Raw genomic sequence first — 22,518 nt, 5'->3', positions numbered from 1 at the left:
CAGGGTTTTCTGTCCTTCAGGTTTCCATCCCCAATCAGTTGAGAGTCCGACTGTACCCAAGGTGCGTCGAGGAATGAGGCACAGCCCTGGGCTGCTTAACTCATCCAGCCTGGCCAGCTCAGCCTTCCCGTCAGGTGGGAGCCTAGGACTACTGTCAGCCCAGGGAGCAGAGTTGGAAGAAGGGGGCAGGGCCCTACCTAGGCTGCGGCCCATCGGGGCAGCCTGCGCTGGTGGCTTCGGAAGGCCCTGGTTTGAGGATGGGTATGGCAGGAACAGCTTGAAGGTAGTGGATGGAGAAGGTGCCTGAGGTGTTGGGAGCTCTGCTGGTGAGTTGGGCCCTTCATGTCAATGTTAGGTTGCTTACGTGCTAGGCGCTGTTCAAGCACTGGGAATTAGCTTAACAAAATGACCATTACTGTCATGGAGCTCACCCCTAGTTGAGAAACATAAGCTGAATCACACGGCAAGTGCTAGGAAATATAAGCAGGGATAGTGAGGGAGTTATTTTACCTAAGTTTGAAGGGAAAGCTCTCTGATACGGCGACATTTGAGCAAAGGCCCGGAAGAAATGAGGTATGTCTCGCCCAGTCGCACCCCGTCTCTACCTGACAAGTCTCCGGCTCGCGGACTGAGTGGGGGACCTGGGCAGCCGCCATCCCCCACTTCCTCATTGTTCCACGGCCCTGGATCCCCTTCCTTTCTCGGTCCTCCCGAGTACTGGATGCTTCTCTCCCTGGCGTGTGTGGAAGAGATGGACAGCTCCTACGCTATAGCACATCACACGGGCGGTTCCATTAAAAATCAGGTGGGGAAGAGAAGCAAGCCCAAGTCAACGGAGGGGAGCGGGGAGCGGAAAGGGAGGAGCCGTCGGGGCGGGACAGACACCCTGCCCACCGGAGGGGCGCGCCGCCGCCGCTCCTGCTCCACTCCGCCAGGGGGCGCTGTGTGGCTCCCGAGTAGGCTCAGCGCGCACGGGGCCGGGCGGAAGCGGCTTTCTGGCCTAAGCTTTAATAGGCCTCGCCTGTGCTTCCTGTTTCCTCTTTTACCAAGGACCCGCTAACATGGTAGGTGTTTTGGCTCGAGGCCGCCATCCTCCACAATCGTCCCCCATCTGCAGCTTCCCGCGGTCCTCAGCCCACAGAGAGAGGCCCTGGGCCGGGCAGGCGCGGAGCCCTGTCAGGCTGGAGCGCAACGGGCCGGCGGCTTCCGCATTGAGCCCGGCGCCCGGTACTGTGCAGCCGGGCCCTCTCCGACTCAGTGCAGCCGTTGGTCCCCAACCACACCTGCCGGGGCTCGGCGCCGCACTCTTCCCACAAGGTTGCGCTGGCTCGTGAGTGATCCTGTCCTCTCCACCCGCAGGGCCGCGTTCGCACCAAAACCGTGAAGAAGGCGGCCCGGGTCATTATAGAAAAGTACTACACGCGCCTGGGCAACGACTTCCACACTAACAAGCGCGTGTGCGAGGAGATCGCCATCATCCCCAGCAAAAAGCTCCGCAACAAAATAGCAGGGTGAGTCGGGGCTTCCTCGGCCTCCGGGGCCCCGCGATCTGTTTGTGTGCTCTGCCGCCCTCCGATTCGGGAAGAGACGGTGCCGTGGTGGTTTCATTAGCCTGAGACTCCCTGGTGTCCCGGAGAAGGGCTAGAACTCTGCGTGTGCAGGATTTCTGTTGTGAACTTAGGCCTGTGTCATGGCTGGCCGCGGTGACACTGGGTCGAAGGTAGCCACCGTCAGACCTCTTGCCTTGAAACTACGTTGCTTTTAGTTGTCAACTTTCTTCTCTTTTCTTTCTTTTTTTTTTTTTTTTTGAGACGGAATTTTGCTCTGGCGCCCAGGCTAGAGTGCAGTAGTGCCATGTCGGCTCACTGCAACCTCCGCCTCCCGGGTTCAAGCGATTGTCATGCCTTAGCCTTCCGAGTAGCTGGAATTACAGGCACGTGCTACCACACTTGGCTAATTTTTGTATTTTTAGTGGAGACGGGGTTTCACAATGTTGGCCAGGCTGGTCTCGAACTCCTGACCTCAAGCGATCCGCCCGCCTCGGCCTCCCAACTTGCTTGGATTATAGACGTGAGCCACCGCGCCCGGCTGCGTGTCAGCTTATAATGCGTTCTTCACAGTTGCAGTTACTGTTCGAGAGATTTATAGGAATATGGCCTGGAAGAATAGTGCCAAAGTCAACGTATTGCCAAATTATGTGAATTTGAAATTGGAAGAAAATGAAGGCTGTGAAGGGTCGTGAAACTGCGGGGCGGGGCAGTTGATCATGAGGGAGAGTTTGAATAGAGTGAGAAACCAAAGGGAAGGAATGCTCAGGCCAGTGGAGGTTCTATGTGTAGGAGGTCCCAGGATAGTGAGTCGTCTCCCTTCTCACTGTGGAAAAGAACTAAAGCGGGTATTTACATATCCACATGTGCTGAGTACCAGGTGGGAGTTGATTTGTCTTCCTACTGTTCTCTTTGGCTATGTGTACTTTGTAGCTATGTCACGCATCTGATGAAGCGGATTCAGAGAGGCCCAGTAAGAGGTATCTCCATCAAGCTGCAGGAGGAGGAGAGAGAAAGGAGAGACAATTATGTTCCTGAGGTAAACTTCCTGGTTATTTGGGCTTCTGGTTAATCCTCAAATAATAAACCTGTGGGTTCCTGGCTTCCAAAGGGACCTCAGCTGAATCTGAGGAGACCTTTTATCCATACATTCCATAACCAGCTGTGGGTGCCAATAGGCTCCCTATGAGTTTCTTAGCCTCCATTCTGCTCTTCTGGAACCAGTTAAGTCTATTCCATATTTCATGAGAGCCCTTAATAATGTTGATTTGATGACTGCTGTTGTGGCTTGATTGTTTGCACCTAATATAGTATTCTTTGGTGTAAACACAGACTTCAAGTGTTCTGAATACTGAATAAGGGCATGGGAAGGTAAGACCAGAAGAACAGGTCATCGGGGTCTGTAATACTGTAAGAGACTGCTCGCCTTTTAAGAGGAATGCTATCCTTGTGCAGCTCCTCTTCCCCATATTTAAGAACCTGGAGAGAGCAGGAGAGGTGAGTGATAATCTCATTGATTGGTATTTTGACTCTACCTCGTTTCCTTCTAGGTCTCAGCCTTGGATCAGGAGATAATTGAAGTAGATCCTGACACTAAGGAAATGCTGAAGCTTTTGGTAAGTGTTTGCTGGATTCCTAAAGTGGTATTTCCCTGGTAAAAAGCCATCAGTAGGTCTTGTTATCCAAGGTCACCCAGCTAGTAAGTGGCAGAGTTGGGAATCCCTTCTAAACTTCTAGCCACTAAACTGGACTGCTTTCATAAGGGGTGTAGCGGAAGTTGTGTGCATTGAGTTTGCTCGCCGCAAGATCATGATTCCCAAATCTAGTGGCTTCCAGGACACCTTTTCTCTCTTGGCTGCTTCTGTTCTTGGTTTTATAGCTGGCTTACGTTGCCCCTTTTGTGTCAGCCCTGGCTGAATCTGCCTGCTTTTCTTCTGTGAAGGCATTCCTTTGGTGTCTCCATGCTAACCACTCAGAAATGAGCTTTGGTCCATTTCCAGGTACATACAAGGCACTACTTAGGTAGTTCACGAGTATCTTCATTGCACTTTGATGTTTTTTCTGTGGCTTGTCTTTTTTTTTTTTTTTTTTTTTTTGAGACGGAGTCTTGCTCTGTCACCCAGGCTGGAGTGCAGTGGCGCGATCTCGGCTCACTGCAAGCTCCGCCTCCCGGGTTCACGCCATTCTCCTGCCTCAGCCTCTCCGAGTAGCTGGGACTACAGGCGCCCGCCACCACGCCCGGCTAATTTTTTGTATTTTTGGTAGAGACGGGGTTTCACCGTGGTCTCGATCTCCTGACCTCGTGATCCGCCCACCTCGGCCTCCCAAAGTGCTGGGATTACAAGCGTGAGCCACCGCGCCCGGCCTCTGTGGCTTGTCTTAGTCCTTTTGCATACTTTGGTGAAAGCATGGGCTTCAAAATCCATTGGGCGGTTGGTGATTTTGAACAACTTCATTTTTCCTATTTTTATGGTGATTAAATGTTTAAGACACTCAAAAAGGTAATAGCAAAGTGAACTCACATGTACTTTCCCAGCTTCAGAAAAACATCACCAGTACAGCTACAGCCCCGCTATGGGTCTTTTCTTCCTGAAATAACCACTGTGCTGAATGCAGCTTTTTTGTTGAAACTAAAATGGGTTTCTGAGGACCAAATAGGACATGAAGTTCCAGGTATAAGGTGGGCCCTTTGGCTTCTTCCCCTGCCTACCAGCCTGAACTTGTTTGAGGGCAGGGTCTGCACTTGCCTCCCTCCGTTCTGCTTGATGCCTTGTGTACTTGGGCCCTTCACAAATGTTGATTATATTAGTCATAGCTCTTACCCGGGGCTGGTCCTGGAAAGCAAGTGGCACTGTGTATTCTCAAAGTGACAGAGTTTTGCTTTAGAGGACATTTGGCATTGTCCAGACACGTTTTTGGTTCTCATAGCGAGGGAGTACCTGCTAACTTATAATGCGTAGAGGCCAAGGATGTTGCTAAACTTTCTGCAATACTCAGTACAGCCCCCTTTAACAAAGAATGTCCAGTCCAGGATGTCTACGTTGCCAGATTGAGAAACGGTGTTTTAGAGTGGTTGATAGGAAGGGGTTGTGAAAACAGATACAAGTGGCATGGTACATTGGGTAAAAGTCATAGAGTAGTAAATGGGGATACCACATGGTCAGGTGTGTGTTGAAGGAAGATCACTCTGGAAAAATGGGAGGCACTGCGAACCCTGTTGGCTCTTAAAGGGTCCTTCAGGTCGCCTCTGAACCCCCTTGAGAGTGCTGTGGCTCTAGGGGCCTCTGTTTTCTTCTGGGGTCCACCCACAGATCTCACCAGTAACTGCTCACTGAATCCATTTTCTCATTCCAGGACTTCGGCAGTCTGTCCAACCTTCAGGTCACTCAGCCTACAGTTGGGATGAATTTCAAAACGCCTCGGGGACCTGTTTGAATTTTTTCTGTAGTGCTGTATTATTTTCAATAAATCTGGGACAACAGCCTTGCCTGTGTCATCTTTGCAGTTGTGTGTGGGTAGAGGAAAGGCAGGAGTTCTCAAGGCAACACATCAGCTGGCACTTGCCTGGGGTTCAGGTGCTGCTTCATCTGGTTTATGGGGAGTGTGTTCACCAGAATTTAGTAAAGGAGCAAGAGCAAGCCTGAGTGTGTCGAGAGTGGTCTGCCGTATGAGCCTGGAAAGATGCTTTGACAGCTTCCCTGGGTCTTCAGCCCCTGCTGGGTACACACAATTTGGGCCAACTTGCCCACGTTCAGAAGGTAGCAACAGGATTATCGTGTATCAGGGTTTGACTTTTCTTTCAGTGGGAGGTAGGATGATGTTGAGCCCAATGCCTAGACTATAAGAGATCTCAAAATGTGAATAAATGTGTATGGGAAGATCGATACTGGGATGCTTCAGCCTAACTGGAGGCAGAGCTCAACCAGCTGCGACCTGGGTGGACTCCCCCGGACACTGAGCTTTAGGATCTCTGTCGCTGTCAGTTAACCGCGTGTGTGTGTGTCTCACAGGAGCTGGGCTGCACTTGGTTGGTTCATGCCCTTGCATATGAGGAAAGTTGTGGGCTCCGTGTTTCTCCAGTGGGACAAGGAGCTGTTGCAGAGCCAAGCTTAGCTGGATGGGTGTCCAAGAGAACAGGCAGGGCATGGTGGCTCACACCTGTAATCCCAGTATTCCAGGAGACTGAGGCGGGAGGGATTGCTTGAGCTTGAGAGTTGGAGACCAGCCTGGGCAATAGCAAGACCTTCTCTCTACTAAAAAGGTAGAAAATAAGCTAGTCATGGTGATGTGCATGTGTAGTCCAGCTACATGTGCTTAGGCGGTCGGAGGGCTGCCTAAGCCTTGGAGGTGGAGGTTGTGATGAGCCGAGATCATGCCACTGCACTACAATCTAGGCGACAAAGTGAGACCCTGTCTCCAAAAAAAAAAGTAGTCAGAAAGTGGCAAAGCTCTGGCCTTAAAGTGATTCTTGCGTATCTATTTCTGTCAAGCAGATAAATACAGCAGATATTTTTAATGTGTTTTGTAACTTAATTTTTGTATAATCTCAAACTTACAGAGAAGTTGCAAGAATAGTACAAAGAACACCCAGGTTTACCAGTTCACATTTTGCCTCAATGGCTTTATCTTTTTTTCTGGGGGGAGATGGAGTCTCACTCTGTCACCCAAGCTGGAGTGCAGTGGCACAATCTTGGCTCACTGCAACCTCCATCTCCCAAGTTCAAGTGATTCTCCTGCCTCAGCCTCCCGAGTTGCTGGGATTACAGGCGCTCACCGCCACACAAAGCTAATTTTTTTTTTTCTTTTTTGAGACAGAGTTTCGCTCTTGTGGACCAGGCTGGAGTGCAATGGCGCGATCTTGGCTCCCTGCAACCTCCACCTCCCAGGTTCAGGCGATTCTCCTGTCTCAGCCTCCCAAGTAGCTGGGATTACAGGCATGCACCACCACGCCTGGCTAATTTTGTATTATTGGTAGAGACAGGGTTTCTCCATGTTGGTCAGGCTGGTCTTGAACTCCTGACCTCAGGTGATCCACCTGCATCAGCCTCCCAAAGTGCTGGGATTATAGGTGTGAGCCACTGTGCCAGGCCATATATTCTTTATACACACACACACACACACAACTTTTTATATTCAAGAAAATCTATAACATTTTTTCTTTTTTTCTTTATTTTAACGATTTATTTTTTTAAATTATTATACTTCAAGTTCTAGGGTACATGTGCACAACGTGCAGGTTTGTTACATATGTATACATGTGCCATGTTGGTGTGCTCCACCCATTAACTTGTCATTTATATTAGGTCTATCTCCTAATGCTATCCCTCCCCCAACCCCATGACAGGCCCCGGTGTGTGATGTTCCCCACCCTGTGTCCAAGTGTTCTTGTTCAATTCCCACCTATGAGTGAGAACATGTGGTGTTTGGTTTTCTGTCCTTGCGATAGTTTGCTCAGAATGATGGTTTCTAGCTTCATCCATGTCCCTACAGAGGACATGAACTCATCGTTTTTTATGGCTGCATAGTTTTCCATGGACACACAAAACTTTTTTTCTGCTCCACTTGAAGTTAAGTTGGAGATGTGCCCATTTACTCCCAAATATTTCAGTATTACTTCCAGAACAAGAACATTATTTTATATAACCACAATACAATGATCAGTCAGGAAATGTAACATTGATATAATACTATGTAATTCAGTCAGTCCTTGGTCACATTTTGGTCACATTCACAAAATGTGAAAAGTCGGTTGATTTATTTTGTCCTTCAATTTGGGCTTTAGTAGCCGGGACCACAGGTATAGACCACCATGCCTAGCTAATTTTTAAATTTTTTGTAGACATAATATCTCCTATGTTACCCAGGCTGGCCGTGAACTCCTGGCCTCAAGTGATCCTCCCCACTCAGCCTCCCAGAGAGCTAGGATTACACTAGTGTGTGAGCCACCACATTCAGCCATGTACTCTTATATCTGTTAATCTGTTAGCCAACCTTTGGCTACCCCCTCCGCCTTACTCTTCCTCACCTCTAGTAAACACTATTCTAAGCAAATAGATCTTAAAGGAGACCACCCAGAACCTGGTAGACTCCTATATGGCCATTGTCAACAAGACAGTGTGGGACCTCATGGTTGGTCTCATGCCCAGGATCATCATGCACCTCATGATCAACAATGTGCATGCACTGCCCCATGGGGGCAGGGGGTGACTGTGGCACTGGGGATGGAGGTGGCCATGTTGGCCTGGGAGAGATGCGGACCAGCCCTATGGGACCAGGTCCAGGGAGGGAGGCACGGTCAAGACCAGAGCTGTCCCATAGAAATATAACATGGGACTGGGCACAGTGGCCCATCCCTGTAATCCCAGCACTTTGGGAGGCCAAAGCAGGAGGATTGCTTGAGCACAGGAGTTTGAGACCAGCCTGGGCAACATAGTGAGACCTGGTCTGTACATAAAAATCTTAAAAATAGCTGGGCTTGGTGGTGGCACATGCCTGTAGTCCTAGCTACTCGACAAGCCGATGTTGGAGGATCACTTTGAGCCCAGGAGGTTGAGGCTGCGATAAGCAGTGATCTCACCCACTGTACTCCAGCCTGGCGACAGAGTGAGATCCTATCTCCAAAAAAATTTTTAAAAACTGAGTAGACAGTTGTGCCGGTGGCATGATAGGTCCTGAGTCCCCTTCCATATCTGTAACCTTGGACAGGTGACTTTTCCTCTGGACCTCAGTGTCCCCATCTGAGTGAGAAAAGGCAGTGGGGAGGCAGATCTTCGAGTCTAAGTGATGTAGAAGCTGCATCTGAAAAGCCATACTCGGGGCTCTAAGCCCAGTGCACAGTCCCAGCAGGGCCTGGCAGGGCAGCCAGGGCGGCACAGGCATCAGGTTCCACCCTCCTTCCCTCTTTGCCCACTCTCAGACCAAGGAATTCATCTTCTTGGAGCTGCTGTCCAACCTGTACTCGAATGGGGACCAGAACACGCTGATGGAGGAGTCTGCAGAGCAGGTACAGCGGGGTGATGAGATGCTGTGCATGCACCACGTGCTGACAGAGGCGCTCAGCATCATCAGCGACATCAACACGATCACCATCAGCATGCCCATGGGAGCCTGTGGATGACTCCTGGCTGCAGGTGCAGAGCATCCCGCCTGGACGCAGATACCAGGGCCGGCCCCAACGGTCCCAAAGTCCCCAGCCTCCATGACTGAGCCTGGGGGCTCTTGGAACGGGCTCCATGCCCAAGCTGGCAGACATGGGTGGTCTCTGGAGCCATCAGAGAGGGCAGAGAGCTCGTGGTTTATGGTGTAGGGGCTGGGAGCTTGGAGGGGGTTGTGTGTGGGGCTGGATTCTGAGGCAGCCAGAGGCCTAGGAACATCATCCTGGGCATGCCATACCTGTCGTGCAGTCTGAGTCATGCTGCCGGGGCAGGGTATCCAGCTCCCAGCCTGGGAGTGCTGAGAGCCAAATCAGATTAGGGTGATACTCAGGGTCCCACCTCCTCTATTTGTTGGCGATCCAGTGGTGATCTAGGATAAAAGCCTGAGAGTCCTTATATGCACGGTCATCCCACAACACACTTCACAGGCCAGGCAGGGACACACAGCCCCCATCCCTCTCTCTGATACCGTCATAGCTGCCAGTGTGTGACCAAAGGCAGGGTCCCTGGCCCCCGCTGAAGCACTACTGCCAGCCAGTGGGCTCATGCACCTTGGCCTGTTGCTCCTAGAGGTCACCTATGCTATTCAACCAAGGGGACCACAGTGCCTACTGGCCTGGCTGAGCTTTGTCCAGTGAGCCTGCCCACCTCTCCTGCCACAGACTCTCCCTCTTCTGCTTTTCCCTGCAGGAAGGGCCCATCCTCACCTATGTGACCTGCAGTCCCCCAACAAGCTGAGGCTCCCCTCTTAGACTTACTAGTCTATGGCCAGTGGCATCTGGCTGCCTGCCCTCCCTGCCTCCCCCAGGGTCCTCTCAGAGGGTCCTGGGCTTTCTGATGGCCCAAAGGGGCCTCCGGTGCTTACTCCAACCATCCATCCCCTTTAGCTTCATCATCCTGGTTCAAGCAGTGTTCCTTCCCTATCAGGCCTGGTGGCTGTTGCTTGGGGCTCCCCAAGGCGAGGGGTGGCCCTGGGCCAGTGGGTTGGAAGACAGGGTGACCAGAGAAAAGGGAAGCCTGAGGGGGCTGAGCATTGGTCTGAACTGTGGGTACACTGCCTGGATGCCACGGGAGAGGCGTGTGTGGGGTGTGGAGGGCCGCTGCAGCCCCCAGGCACTACCTGTGAAGCTCCGGCTTCTCCCTCCATCCTGCTCCCCTTTCCCTTCCAGCCCCTTTTCCAGGAACCTTACTACACACCCGCACCTGGGCCCTCCCCTCCCCAGCCCTCCCACAGCTGCCGAGTCACGCCCATGCTCTGCACTTGCCTCACCAGCAATCCACTCGCTTTTCTCTCCTGTTCTCTCTGCTTTCTCTCCACTTACCAGCTGATCGGGTCAGGTAAATCCATCCCATCCTGAGAGCCCCAGGCCCCACTTTGACCTCTAAACAGATCCCTCCTCTTCTCAGAGACCTCCCTTTCCAAGCCTGCCTGGGCGGGTGTTCTGTGACTTGAGAGTGTCTCCCCCAGCCCTAAAGCCAGCCCCCTTCATCTGTGACTTAGTCTGTTGTAGTGGTGAGCTGACACATCCAGGTGTGACCATTGCTGAAAATTTGTGCCCCCTCTGTGGTATGCCCCTGCCCTGTTCTATAAATAGCCATATATATATATATATATATATATATATATGCTATATATGCATCTACACATGGCCGACCGCCCCACCTCTAGCACTAGGAATAAGTCCCTGTGCTGTTCTTTTGGAGTCTTGTGGCCCAACAAGAGAAAGCTGTCCCCTGACATCGCCCCTCCAAAGTGTGCCACCTCCAGTGAGCCTCCCTGTCATGCCTGGCCTGTGGACAGCGAGCCCCAGCTATCCCTCCTACCCTTCACCAAGCATGGGGGTGCTGTGCAGGCAGCCGTGTGGCCTGACAGTCTCTACCAGTCCTGCTGTCCCTCGGCTGAGAATCACACCCATTTCTGGAAGGCAGAGAATGTGTCCTCTACTGGCTGTGTTCTCTGTGGAGCTCAGGGGAGGGGAAAGGCCAAGCCATTTCTAGGGTGCTGTTGGGCGCAAGTGAAAAGGCCACATCCTTTCCAAGGGACACTTTTCCTGGAAAGTCCCTGGAGCTTAGCTGGCTCTTATCCTGTGAAGCCGGCTCTGGCCACTAGGGGGCAGGGTCATGATCTCAGCCTGGAGGGAGACTGAGTGGCAGCCGGCATTCTGGAGGGACAGACAGAACAGGCCACCATGTGCACTGGAGGGACAGACAGAAAAGGCCACCCGGTGCAGACAGGAGAGGGAGGCAAGGGGACAGAACGGAAGATGCCTGGGGTGGATGGAAGTCAGTGCCCTTGGGTGCTGGTATCTCTCTTCCTGGCCACTGCTAGATCAGGCTTCTGAGCCTGTTGGCTGTCAGGGCCGGACTGTGCCCCATAGTGCCACGGCAGTCCCCGTGACGTCCACCAGGTGTCACCAGGCAGCATACAGGTAACAGGCCTGGAAGATCCCCAACAGCCCAGCTGGACATGCTCAGACACTCTGGGGCTCCTCATTCAGTGGGACAAACTCCAAGACCCAGTGAAGGAAATGGGAACACACCAGGCTGAGCAGTATGGCTAAATCCATTTATTCCAAAATCAAAAGCAAAATAAACAGGAGTCGCATCACCAAGGGAGCCAGGACCCCATCTCCGCCTCCTTCCTCTGTCCTGTGCTAGCAATAAATACGTTTCCCAGATGCAAATAATTATTAGAACCTCCTCCCCATATGCCAGCTCCAACCTCCACTAGGTACGATAGAGGGGCGGCCCCACCCCCCAGAATATACAAAATGTTACGCAGATACAATATATACACTGGGGAAGCGGGGGTCACCCCAGCAGCCAGTGCCCTCGCCTGGTCTACTGTTAGCCCCACTGTCCCGCCTCAGCTGCCTTTCTGAATAAGAAGATGGGAACCCCCCTGAGGGAAAAGTTGCTTTGGTGAGAGTAAGGAGGCTATCAGACCTCCTCCAAACAAACTGACTCCACCAACCTCTGGCTCTTAAATAACAAGCATCATCGTCCAGAAATTTAAGGACTCAGCCCTGGTTAACGTGGCAAAGGGTCTGTCTCCCCCCATTAGACAGGGGTCTTGTCTTGCTACCCTAATGGTAAAGGGGAATGGTGACTGGGAAGGGGTTGTAGGGACATGGTGGGGGCGGAGACCCCAGACCCACTTCTCCAGGCTTATGCTGACAGGGGCCTGCTTTTATTTATTTTTATTTATATCCCGTGACTTTTTTTTTAATCCCATAACTTCTTTTTCATAACTTTTTAAATAACTTTTCATACTTTTTTCTACTTTTTTTGACACGCTTTTCCATATTTTTTATCCCATAACTCTTTCATCCCATAACTTTGTTCTTTTAATAAACACACTTATATAGTTACAATTTTGTAAAAATAAAAACAGATTATCTCATGCCAAGCGTGCCCATTGTTTGCACGCTATAGTATTTAATACTATAGTTTTCAAGACACACAAAATTTTAAGGCAAAAACAGCACTTTGCAACAATTTAATAATTTATTACATTACAGTAACATCACAGCAGCCAACAATGCCACTTTAGGCAAAAGTCAGTATTTCCATTATACATTCTGTTTGTAAGAATTCATAAATAGGTAAAAGTCATTCTAAGAAAACTTGGCAAATAAAGCTTTGGACTGGAATTGGCATTTCTTTCTCTACTTTTCCTTCCCCTGGTTTCTTTCTTTTAAACTACAGTATTCATCTTTAAAATGTTTTAACTTATTTCAAAACATGAAGATAGCAGTTACATTTTTGAATGGTTATATTATTTTAAAATGACTAAGATAAAGTTTTAGAGAAATTATTTTATGGATAGGGCTGATTTACATTTTCACATTTTCAAAAAATTACCTTTGGTTTTAGAACTGATTTTTTCCATTTCGAGAAAACCTATCAGGTTTAATCAAATACTTTAAAAATAATTATCCTATATTGCAGTCTTTAGATAGGTGTTTTGATTCTTTACTTTCTACAGAAATTCACATTTATTCAGTTAAACTCACATTTTAAAATTCTGTTTCTGATGATCTCTAACCTTCTAATGTTGCCTTCGAAGCAAATTGAAAGCTGCCTTTTACCGAATGAGGAAGAGAACAAATACTTGGCTGAATGAGGTATTGCAAAAGACTGCATGCGCTTTGAAGAAAGACTTAAGTTATTGTCACACGATTTCTGTTTTTTTTAGCTTTTTTTAAACATACGACAAAATACCTACACAAAGAGTGGTATTTCAGTTAATATAGTACATTTTTCAGATTGACATTCAGCTTAAATATGCCCGTATGTGATTTAATCCATAGGCACCTGATGAACACATTATTGTCAGATTGGTTACAGATGCTAAAGGCTATCTGAAGGTCATTCCTAGTCATTTATATGTGTCAGGGTAAAAGTGAAGTGATTTGAACTATAAAAATACCCTTGAAATAATTTATCAATCTATTAGGTAAACCCAGTTTCAGAATGATAAAGAAAAACTGTTAGACTAAATAATGTGGTTAATTAACAGTGGTAGGATTTCTAGCCTGAGGGTTTAAAATGGACTTAAAGTAACTGTCTTTAAATTGAACTCAAAGAATACAAAAGCGGCAAGTTCAGAAAATAAAAGGCAAGAACAGGACCTTAAGTCCATTTTAAACCCTTGGGCTGGAAATCCTACCACTGTTAATTAGCCACATTATTTGGTCTAACAGTTTTTCTTTATCATTCTGAAACTGAGTTTATCTAATACATTGATAAATTCATACAATTTGGAAGAGTCAGTTGAAGTCACAAGGGCTCAATATTTGCACTCTTTCAGTGAATGCAGGCAATTCTCTTATTCAATCTGTAAAACCCTATTATTGATCTCCTATTAATGTCATATTTATAAAAGTATCATGAGGATGCCAAATGCTAAAAATGGAGATGGTCTAGTAACTAGAAATGCCCACCCCAGGGAGTGCAGATACATCTCTCCCTACGTCCTAATGATATGATGTATTTTGGAACACAGACATTAGAACTTCATGAAGTTTTAGCTGTTGATTCTTTCCCAAGCATCATCCAGTTATGATTTAGGCAACATATGACTGAAATAATTCATTGATCATGCACATTAACATAAATGTTACACAAAATATGCCTCTAACTGAAACTGAGAGGTATAAAAACATATTTCACTCTTCGTAAAGAACTTTGTGAGGAAATATAACTCTGTAATTGTATAGACACTTTTCCTCATAACACTTTGACATTCACAAACAGTAGATTGCGCTGCAGTTTGTAAACATTTTAAGTTGCATAAACTTCTCCTTGATTTTCAAATGTAGTATAATACTGTCTACTAAAACTCCTTTTTGTTTCAACTAAGTACTCTCACGTATATTAGTTTATAATAACGTTTCTTATTATTTTTAAAGTGTTTTCCATTCAAGGAAAAGAAGTAAATTCCTATGTCAGATGGTTGAAGACTAGGCATTAGCCAGAGAGGTCTAGATGGTAAAATCCATCTTCTAGCCTCAAATAAGCTCCATGAACATAGAGGAATGCCAGGTGTCACACAGCTTTCCTTCACTCGAATTCATTCTTGACTAGAGCCCGTATGCCTGTTCCAGGGACATTTAAACTCTTCAAGGATTTCTTCTGATCTTGAAGAATGCCAGCCAGTGCCCTTTTGTGGACTGGGACATGTAGTCATGTGACTAAAACAGGGAACATGAACTCTGACTTTAAAATGTATTGTACATACAAATGCTCTAAGCTAGAAAAGGTTTTCCACATCCACAGTCATGGTGGGAGCCTTTCATTCTTCAGAAATAATCCTTTTTTAAGTCGTCAAGAAAGAGTACAACTGCCACAGCTCATGATGCAATATCTTCATGAGCCCAGAGCAACATACAAATCCTAGGGGAACTACCATAGTACAGTGCTCATTCTTGGCACCGGAACAAATGAAACATATTCTATCCTGCACACACCTGCCAGAGCAGGCCACTCTCCTCTTCTGGGAGATTTAAAAAGCTCCCCAAAATGTTATTACTCCCATCCCCAATACACAGAAAAAGGGGGAAAGGCTGTTTCCAGTGCTCCGCCTTTAAACAGCTGTAAATGTCAGTACTCACAGTGGCATATTACAAAGTAATAAACTGCTCACTTGAGGGCAAACCACATATTGAGCTAATGAAGAGCTCGCTGTGATTAGGATTCGATCAAACATAACAGCAGAACATAAGCAAATTTTATCTGAATTCCGTAATGAATATACATGCTGCACTAACATTAAAAAAAGCATGGCATCCTATCCCAAACCAGCAAGAACAGTTGAGTGCATATAGTGGGTCTTTGTGTGTTTGAACTCCCACCACATAAGGGCAAACTCAATATGCATGCTAACGTCCTATAATTATCAAATTTAAAAAAATGCGAAAGGATGCCAGAGTGAACACGAGGGAAAGACCCACTCTCCTTTAACTTTTGAGAAATAAATTTAAACTATAAATTAGAAACACAAGTAAATTTAAACTATAAATTAGAAACACAAGTAAATTTAAACTGTAAATTAGAAACACAAATAAATTTAAACTATGAATTGGAAACACAAATAAACATAAGTGGCTCTAACTTTCAAATGAAGTAAATGAATTGTGTAGGAGATTAGCCCCTTAACTTTTTTTTTTTTTTTTTAATTTCTTGACCAGCTCTTCGATGATGGTGATGTTTATTTCCCTGTTCTCGGCAGCCCGAAAAGAATGGCATGCAGCCTCTCCTGCTCCTCCTGCCGCCTCTCCTGTACCAACAGCTTCTCCAGCCAAGCCTGGGTGCTCCTGGGGAGTCCTGCATTACAGAAAGCAGCTGCTGGATCTGCTGTGCAGTGAGGTTGTCATGGGGAGAACCCTCCCTGTCCTCCCTGGTGCAGGCTCCACGCTATCAGTGAGGCTCACCTCATAAAGATCTTCAGAGAGAGGGAGGGGGGTGGGAATCTGAGCACAGTGCCAGCCTCCCCTGCTCCTGACTGCCCACCCCACCTGAGGGCTCTACTCACCATGCTGCTTGTCAGCAACACCCCAGCTCCTGTGGGATTGGGGCTCCTAGAGCGGTACACGAGTACTGGTGTGGCTGCTGCTGCAGACTCTGAGCCTCTTGGCTCTTCAGCTCCACCTGCAGGAAGACCCTGGGCATGAGGGCATGTGGTGGCTGGCTTCCAGATTCCTGGCCCATTAATAGGGTAGTGAGGGCACTGTGGGGCTCTGTGGCCTGCCCACGCCCCTGCCCCCTTGCTCCAGGCCTAAGAGACTGCCTCCCTTGCCTAGAACCCCATGCCTCCTTCCCTAGCCTTAAATCTCACGTCCTTTTCCCCAGCATTTAAACTGTAGGCCACAGACTGATGGAAAAGCAGGGGGAGCCAACCACCATCTGCTAAGTGTGCTACATGCCTCATGTTTCCACGTATTATCTCATGTAATCCTCAGCACCTCTGCAAGGAAAAGGCTAACTTCCTTTTGAAGTTAAAGAAACAGAGACTTAGAGATGCAAAGTAGTTGAATTATGACCAGTGGAACCGAGGTCAGAATCCAGTTTGAACCTAAGGAGCCTTTTTTGTTTTTCTGTTTTGTTTTGTTTTGTTTTGAGACAGTGTCACTCTGTGTCCCAGGCTGGAGTGCAGTGGTGCGATCTCAGCTCACTGCAACCTTCACCTCCCGGACTCAAGTGATTCTCGTGTCTCAGCCTCCAGAGTAGCTGGGATTACGGGCATGCACCACCAGGCCTGGCTAATTATTTTTTTTTTTTAATTTTAGTAGAGATGAGCTTTCGCCATGTTGGCCACGCTGGTCTCAAACTCCTGACCTCAAGTGATTGTCCTGCCTCAGCCTCCCAAAGTGCTGGGATTACAGGTGTGAGCCACCACACCCGACATAAGGAGCCTCTTATGCCACTGTCTCTTCCTCTGTGATTGGGGGGCTCCATGCCTCTAGCTGGGATGATGATGTCCAGACATGGGAGGAGCCCAGGGTTACCCACCTCTAAAAGTCAGAGGGCAGGAAGCAAGAAACAGTCATAGGACTGCCCTGGAGGGTGCTGGGGTCACCTGCCCCCAGGCTGCAGCTGCCTCTGGCCTGGCACCTCCCCTCCCCAGAGGCTGGTGCCCGCCTCCCAGCCCTTCTTGGATGGGTCGGAGGTTACCATCTCTTTCAGCTCACCCAGCTTCTTCAGCTCCTTTCCTTGCTGCTCCCACTGGAGTGTGCTCTTGTTCTCGTTGTTCTGGACAGAGAGAAGCAATCAGTGGCCACCCACTAAAACTGGAGACCCCAGAACTTGGTGTCTGCCTCCCATGGCACCGGGAAGGGTGGAGGCAGGTTAGAAAAATCATCCCCTCTCTCCCACAGCCATCAGAGCAGGGCTCTGGCTCACAGGTACCTTTAGAAGTACCATTTCATGTGAAGGCTACAATGCCCCATTTTACAGGTGGAGAAACAGAGGCCTTGAGGGCTAGGGAAGAGGGCAGCCTCCCCAGGTGGGGCAACGCGCCAGCTCCTCGCAGCCGCTGTGTGGCTCGGCCCGCTGCTGCAGCATCCTCTCCAGCTCCCGCAGCCTCTCCAGCTCCCGCAGAGTCTCCTGCTGCCACAGCCTCTCATCCTGCTCCCGAAGCCTCTGCTGTTCTAGCACCTCCTCCACCTCGACGACCAGCCTCTCCTGCTCCTCCAGCCGCCTCTCCTGCTCCTCCTGCCGCCTCTCCTGCTCCTCCTGCCGCCTCTCCTGCTCCTCCTGCCGCCTCTCCTGCTCCTCCTGCCGCCTCTCCTGCTCCTCCTGCCGCCTCTCCTGCTCCTCCTGCCGCCTCCCCTGCTCCTCCTGCCGCCTCCCCTGCTCCTCCTGCCGCCTCTCCTGCTCCTCCAGCCGCCTCTCCTGTTCTAACAGCTTCTCCACCTCTTCCAGCAGCCTCTCCTGCCCTGGCAGCTTTTTCTGTTCACACAGCCTCTGCTCCTTTTCAAATAGCCTCTCCTCTTGTTCACAGAGCATGTCCTCCTGTTGATGTATCCTCTCCTCCTGTTCATATAGACTCTCCTCCTGCCTCTTGTTCAGGAGAATCAGCATCTGATTGTTTTCCACCTCGGCCTCGAGCTGTCTTCCCACACTCTCCAGCTCCTTCCTTAGGTGGTTGGTCTCATCTTGTAGCTGCTCCACCTCAGAGGGCCCTGCTGGGGGCTCTGGGGCCAGGGGTTCAGCTGAGAAAGGAAGCAGACAATAAGGGCCTCTGGATTCTCAAAAAAAAAAAAAAAAAAAAAAAAAAAAAAAAAAAAAAATCCACCCTTTGGTTCACAGCTCCTCCTCTCAGGCTTCCCAAACTTGGCCTCACTGCTAATGATTCCTCACACCCGGATGGTAGCCAGTCTTCCAAGTCACTTTCAGCTAGAGAGCACTGTGGGTGGCTGACAACGGGCATTCCTCCCTCTTTACTGATGGGGACACTGAGGCTCATGGAGATGACAAGACTTGCCGTCTCCTGGCACAGACCTCTTTCCCTCTGCCTCAAAGCCCTTCCATCCACCCACCTCCCTGGGGCATTCTAAGTCACCCCCACAGCCCTCTGATGCCACTCTTGCTCCCAGGTCACACCAGCCCCATCTTACCCATCTGGTTTTTGTCTGGCCAGCCAAGACTCACATCCCCAGGTGAGTGGTAACCACCAGATATGGCTGTATCAGGGCTATTGCCATTGATTTTATTTTTCCTGTTAGCTCCTGCTGGAGTGCCAGGGCTCTTCCTCTGCCAATATTTTAACTGTGGGAAAAAAGAGCAGTAACACTCATGAGAACCATCAGCCCCTACAGCCACATCCTCCTTTACAGTTTTGACAAAATACTCTTATACACCATCTGATTTAATGCCACCAGCAACTGTACAAGGTGTTGTCACAATCATTTAGTGACTGAGAGGGATTGATACCATGGATAGGAAAAAAAAAGAAAGAAAGAAAGAAAAAGGAAATACTGGAACTTAAACTCAGTCCTCTGACTCCAAGCTCTGGGGTTTTGCCATGAATCAGCAGCTGCCAGGGACCAAAACCAGGGGCAGAGGTAGAAAAGTAAACATTAAGCAGGCAAGAACTGTAGGCCGTGTGGTTTAGAGTCATACATCCTCACACATCTGTCAGTGTGAAGAAGTGCGCCAGTACCTCTCACACTTTCATATCAACGTGTCCTCATGGCAGAAGGCAGCTTTTCTGTTAAATCTGGGAATTTATCAGAAAGAGGACAACCCAAGCCTCATTTCAGAGAGAAGTCTGGTATACACTTGGAAACCTATGTGTCTGTCATCTCTAAGTACGTTAATGATTTTTCTCAAGAGAATCAAGGGAAAATGATGCTTCAGAAAGATGTCCCACATTTATCCTGTGGCACTCAAAGTACCCCAGGTTGAGATGATATGAGGAAGATTCAAGCTGTCAAGTTCAGTTTCCCAAGATCTATTCCACAGAAGATGGGCAAATCTCACTTCAGAGACCACTGACTGAAGGGCAGTCTGGTCCCAGAAGCGTGGAGAACTCAGAAAAAAATGTTAAAGTCTCTCTGGAAAGTAGAAGCCTGGGAGAAAACCAAACCAAACCCATTCTCCCATTGCCACCCAGAAATACTGTCAATGTTTTCAGCTCACAGGGGAAGTGGAAGCTTTTCCCACTGTCAACGTCTATGTGAAGGGAGTAAGGCAGCCTGAGACCTCTTGCTTCTAGGTCGCATAGTCCCCACTCCCCTTCCAGCTGGAAATTTATGCTGCAACCAGAGGAACCAGAAATGGGGTGAGAAAACTTAGGGGACTGGGTTGTAAGACCAAAGGCCAGTCTTGCAGCAGTAATGACAGTTCCTAGGGGGACTGTGACATCACTACATTCCACTCCTCCCAGGGGAGGGGACCACATCAGCACGATGCCCGAGTAGCCGCTCCACGATGGGGGAGGGAAACACAGGGTTTTGACCCAGGTCCTCGGAGACGTCAGCCCAAGAAGCCCAGGGAGGTCGAGCTTGGGGCGGCAGGAGGGGAGGGCAGAGTCTGCAGTAGGGAGCCCCAGGAGTCACCAGCCCTAAGTCACCCAGGGATGACTGGCGAGGGTGGGGCCTGGGGCTGGAGGACCCAGGTCCTGGGAGACACAAGCCCCGAGAGCCCAGGGAGGTTGGGCTTGGGGCAATAGGAGGTGAGGGCCGAGTATGGAGCAGGGAGCCCCAGGAGTCACCCGCCCAAGTCACCCTGGGGTGATTGGCAAGGGCAGGGACTGGGCTCCTTGCTGAAGGGGTGGGGCTGACTGACAAGACTTTGGTCGGGGGAGCCCAGAGGAGCTGGGGTTGGGGGGCCCAGTCTGGTGTGCCTCGGGACTGGTATGGACTCTGGCACCGGTCTTGTCACCAGAGGGCGTCTGTGGCTGGGTTGGGGGCCATGACCTGGGGCGTTTTACCTTTTTCTTGGCTGCGGCCAATTTCCCCTGTTGTGTTTTTCCTGACATTGCGGGGTGCGGAGGGAGGCGGGGTTGGGGCCACCTCAGCGAAATCCCAGTGAGCACTGCTGAATGCCTCCAGTCACCTACCAGGCAGCTGTGCGACTGAGCCACAGGAGGCGTAACCAGGGCCCCACTAGAATGCAGAATAGGGGCGTGGCCTTAATGCTCCAAGCCCATTGGTCAGTGACAAAGATGAAAGGGAAAGGAGGCGTGGCCAGGCAGCAGCATGTCCAGAGGGATCTGTGGCATCATAAGGAAAGTGGCCCATGCAACCGCTGTCCCTGCCCACTCAGAGAGAGGGGAGGGGCCACCCATTCTGGGAGAGGGGAGGGGCTGGCTTTTGCTTTAAAAGCTTTAAAACTGTAAAAAGTAAACTTTAAAAAATATATGTGTGTATACTTTATATATATGTGTGTCTGTGTGTGTGTATCTATGTGTTCCTCCAGAGCTGTCTTCATTATCCAGCTTCTATGCAAAGTCTGTGATTTTGGTCTATATTTTTCATCTTCAAATGGAGCACAAGAATTACCAGTATTACTTTAACTGAGATATAGATCCTATAAAAATGGAAAATCCATAGCATGCTTGATGATTAATGAAGCTGAATATAGTATCCAACATCACAGTAAGACAAAATAAGCACAATGATTTCTCTTTTTTGGAAAGATGTTTGTCTTATTCTCCTACATTATTGTTAAGATTTCTTTTAAAAACAAGAAACATGTCTAATATCTTTAAAAACACAAAGCTTTTGGGCCGGGTGTGGTGGCCCATGCCTGTAATGTTATCACTTTGGAAGGCCAAGGTGGGTGGATTGCCTGAGGTCAGGAGTTTGAGACCAGCCTGGCCAATATGAAGAAACTCTGTCTCTACTAAAAATACAAAAGCTAGCCAGGCGTGGTGGTGGGTGCCTGTAATCCCAGCTATTTGGGAGGCTTGAGGCAGGAGAATCACTTGAACCCAGGAGACAGAGGTTGCAGTGAGACAAGCTCACGCCACTGCACTCCAGCCTGGGCGACAGAGCAAGACTCCATCTCAAAAGAAATAAAGTAAAATACAAAGTAAGTAAGAACACAAAGCTTTCAATTTAATAAGCACTTAGAGCTCTTTACCGGTTTAAAACAAATACAAGGCCCATTTTTCTAGAATCACCTGGCCTCTCTAAGCCTTGCAAAGGAAACTGAATTTCTCACTTGATACCTGGCTATGACTTGCAATCATGAAAGCCAAGAATTGTGTTATGTCACTGTGTATTGCTTGTTACCTGAAATCCACACCAGGCTGGGATCAAGGGTTGAATCTTTCATGATTTTCTCCATAACATGTGTGCTTCTTATCCCAGACCAAACTAAGCTTTTTTCTAGAGTTCTACAATTTACAGTTAATAGACAAAGAGTGGTTCTCAAAATGTCTATGGACTAGCAGCACCAGCAGCACCTGAGGCCTTTTTATAAGTGCGAATTCTCAGGCCCCACCCTAGACCTGGTGAATCAGAAACTCTAGATTAGGGTTCAGCAATCTGTGCTGCAGTAATCTCTGCAGGTGTTCAAGAACCTTTGGCATACAACGGGTAGTAAAATGTGTTTCCTTCTGTAGGTCCAAAGCCAGGGTTACCATATGTTCTGCCTTGTTATGAAACAATGACATGCAATTAAAAGACATATATCTCCTTCCTACTCCCACCCTCCATCCGATGTGTTTTATTTTTATGAGTTCAATAAGAAAACAAGTGGCCATCAGAGATTTAGTCTAAAAAGTATGTTTACAAGTGTCCGTTCTCATCCAGCCTGATCTCCTACAAAACCATTTACATCCTCTTACATCTCAAGTTTTAAAAAAGTATCTTCACAATGTAAGACTCAGGCATACTAGCAGTTCTATAATAAAACACCAAGTAAATCAGAATGTCCAACCTTACTAGAGAGGAAAAGTGGAATCGTTGGCTATATTTTCAAATTGCATTCAACAGGAAATTTAAGTTTTGAATTTTTTTTCACCTTCATACTTCCAAGTTAATAGAATTAAATCAGAATATGCCATTCTTTCAAAGCCTCTAGCCAGGCAAAGTTTTACTGTATTATTTCTTGCTTTCAATGGATATAAAGCAGGTTCCTTGTAGGCACATTCTGTATACCTGCAAAGATGCAGAACTAAACAGTTCCATCTGTTCAATATTAACCCAAAAGTCCTGTAAAGCTCAGATGGTGAGTGTAATACTTCAGCACTGGCCCAAAACCTCAAATATGAGAAGATACCAAGAACACCACTAGCAAACAAAACTAAACTCTCGGCCAGGAGCAGTAGCTCACGCCTGTAATCCCAGCACTTTGGCAAGCCA

At 48.5% G+C, this 22,518-nt stretch overlaps 2 protein-coding genes across 3 annotated transcripts; one reads left to right on the top strand and one right to left on the bottom strand.

Annotated features, from left to right (window-relative positions):
* The first annotated feature begins 938 nt into the window (after positions 1–938).
* Positions 939–20,566, top strand: RPS17 (ribosomal protein S17). Of its 2 annotated transcripts, XM_063638619.1 has the most exons (7): positions 942–1,064; positions 1,360–1,511; positions 2,481–2,586; positions 3,098–3,163; positions 8,464–8,550; positions 15,394–15,571; positions 17,159–20,566. In XM_063638619.1, exons 1-6 carry the CDS (start codon positions 1,062–1,064, stop codon positions 15,568–15,570), a joined length of 591 nt encoding a protein of 196 aa, XP_063494689.1. In that variant the 5' UTR covers positions 942–1,061; the 3' UTR covers position 15,571; positions 17,159–20,566. The 2 variants fall into 2 exon arrangements, with proteins under 2 accessions (XP_055133358.1, XP_063494689.1); XM_055277383.2 differs by lacking the exons at positions 8,464–8,550; positions 15,394–15,571; positions 17,159–20,566 and adding an exon at positions 4,902–5,033 and having other exon boundaries at positions 939–1,064.
* LOC129482126 (golgin subfamily A member 6-like protein 10) lies at positions 14,921–20,248 on the bottom strand. Its single transcript, XM_063638617.1, has 5 exons — positions 20,139–20,248; positions 18,322–18,472; positions 16,894–17,916; positions 15,738–15,853; positions 14,921–15,529 (listed from the first exon to the last, which is right to left on the bottom strand). The coding sequence occupies exons 1-3, from the start codon at positions 20,184–20,186 to the stop codon at positions 17,183–17,185; spliced, it is 933 nt and encodes a 310-aa protein (XP_063494687.1). The 5' UTR covers positions 20,187–20,248; the 3' UTR covers positions 14,921–15,529; positions 15,738–15,853; positions 16,894–17,182.
* Positions 20,567–22,518: the final 1,952 nt, after the last annotated feature.

The sequence above is a fragment of the Symphalangus syndactylus genome, chromosome 5 (assembly GCF_028878055.3).
Source record: "Symphalangus syndactylus isolate Jambi chromosome 5, NHGRI_mSymSyn1-v2.1_pri, whole genome shotgun sequence".
Taxonomy (NCBI): Eukaryota; Metazoa; Chordata; class Mammalia; order Primates; family Hylobatidae; genus Symphalangus; species Symphalangus syndactylus.
Note: the sequence above shows the minus strand (reverse complement) of the source record. Positions and strands in the feature narration are given on the sequence as shown.

Excerpts from the sequence above, each read along its gene's own strand:
- RPS17 (XM_063638619.1), top strand. Across the intron at positions 1,512-2,480 it reads CTCCGCAACAAAATAGCAGG|CTATGTCACGCATCTGATGA; the intron begins GTGAGTCGGGGC and ends TGTACTTTGTAG. Across the intron at positions 2,587-3,097 it reads GAGACAATTATGTTCCTGAG|GTCTCAGCCTTGGATCAGGA; the intron begins GTAAACTTCCTG and ends GTTTCCTTCTAG.
- LOC129482126 (XM_063638617.1), bottom strand. The coding sequence starts at position 20,186 with ATGTCAGGAAAAACACAACAGGGGAAATTGGCCGCAGCCAAGAAAAAG. Across the intron at positions 18,473-20,138 it reads TGGCCGCAGCCAAGAAAAAG|TTAAAATATTGGCAGAGGAA; the intron begins GTAAAACGCCCC and ends TTTTTCCCACAG. Across the intron at positions 17,917-18,321 it reads GCCAGACAAAAACCAGATGG|CTGAACCCCTGGCCCCAGAG; the intron begins GTAAGATGGGGC and ends TTCCTTTCTCAG.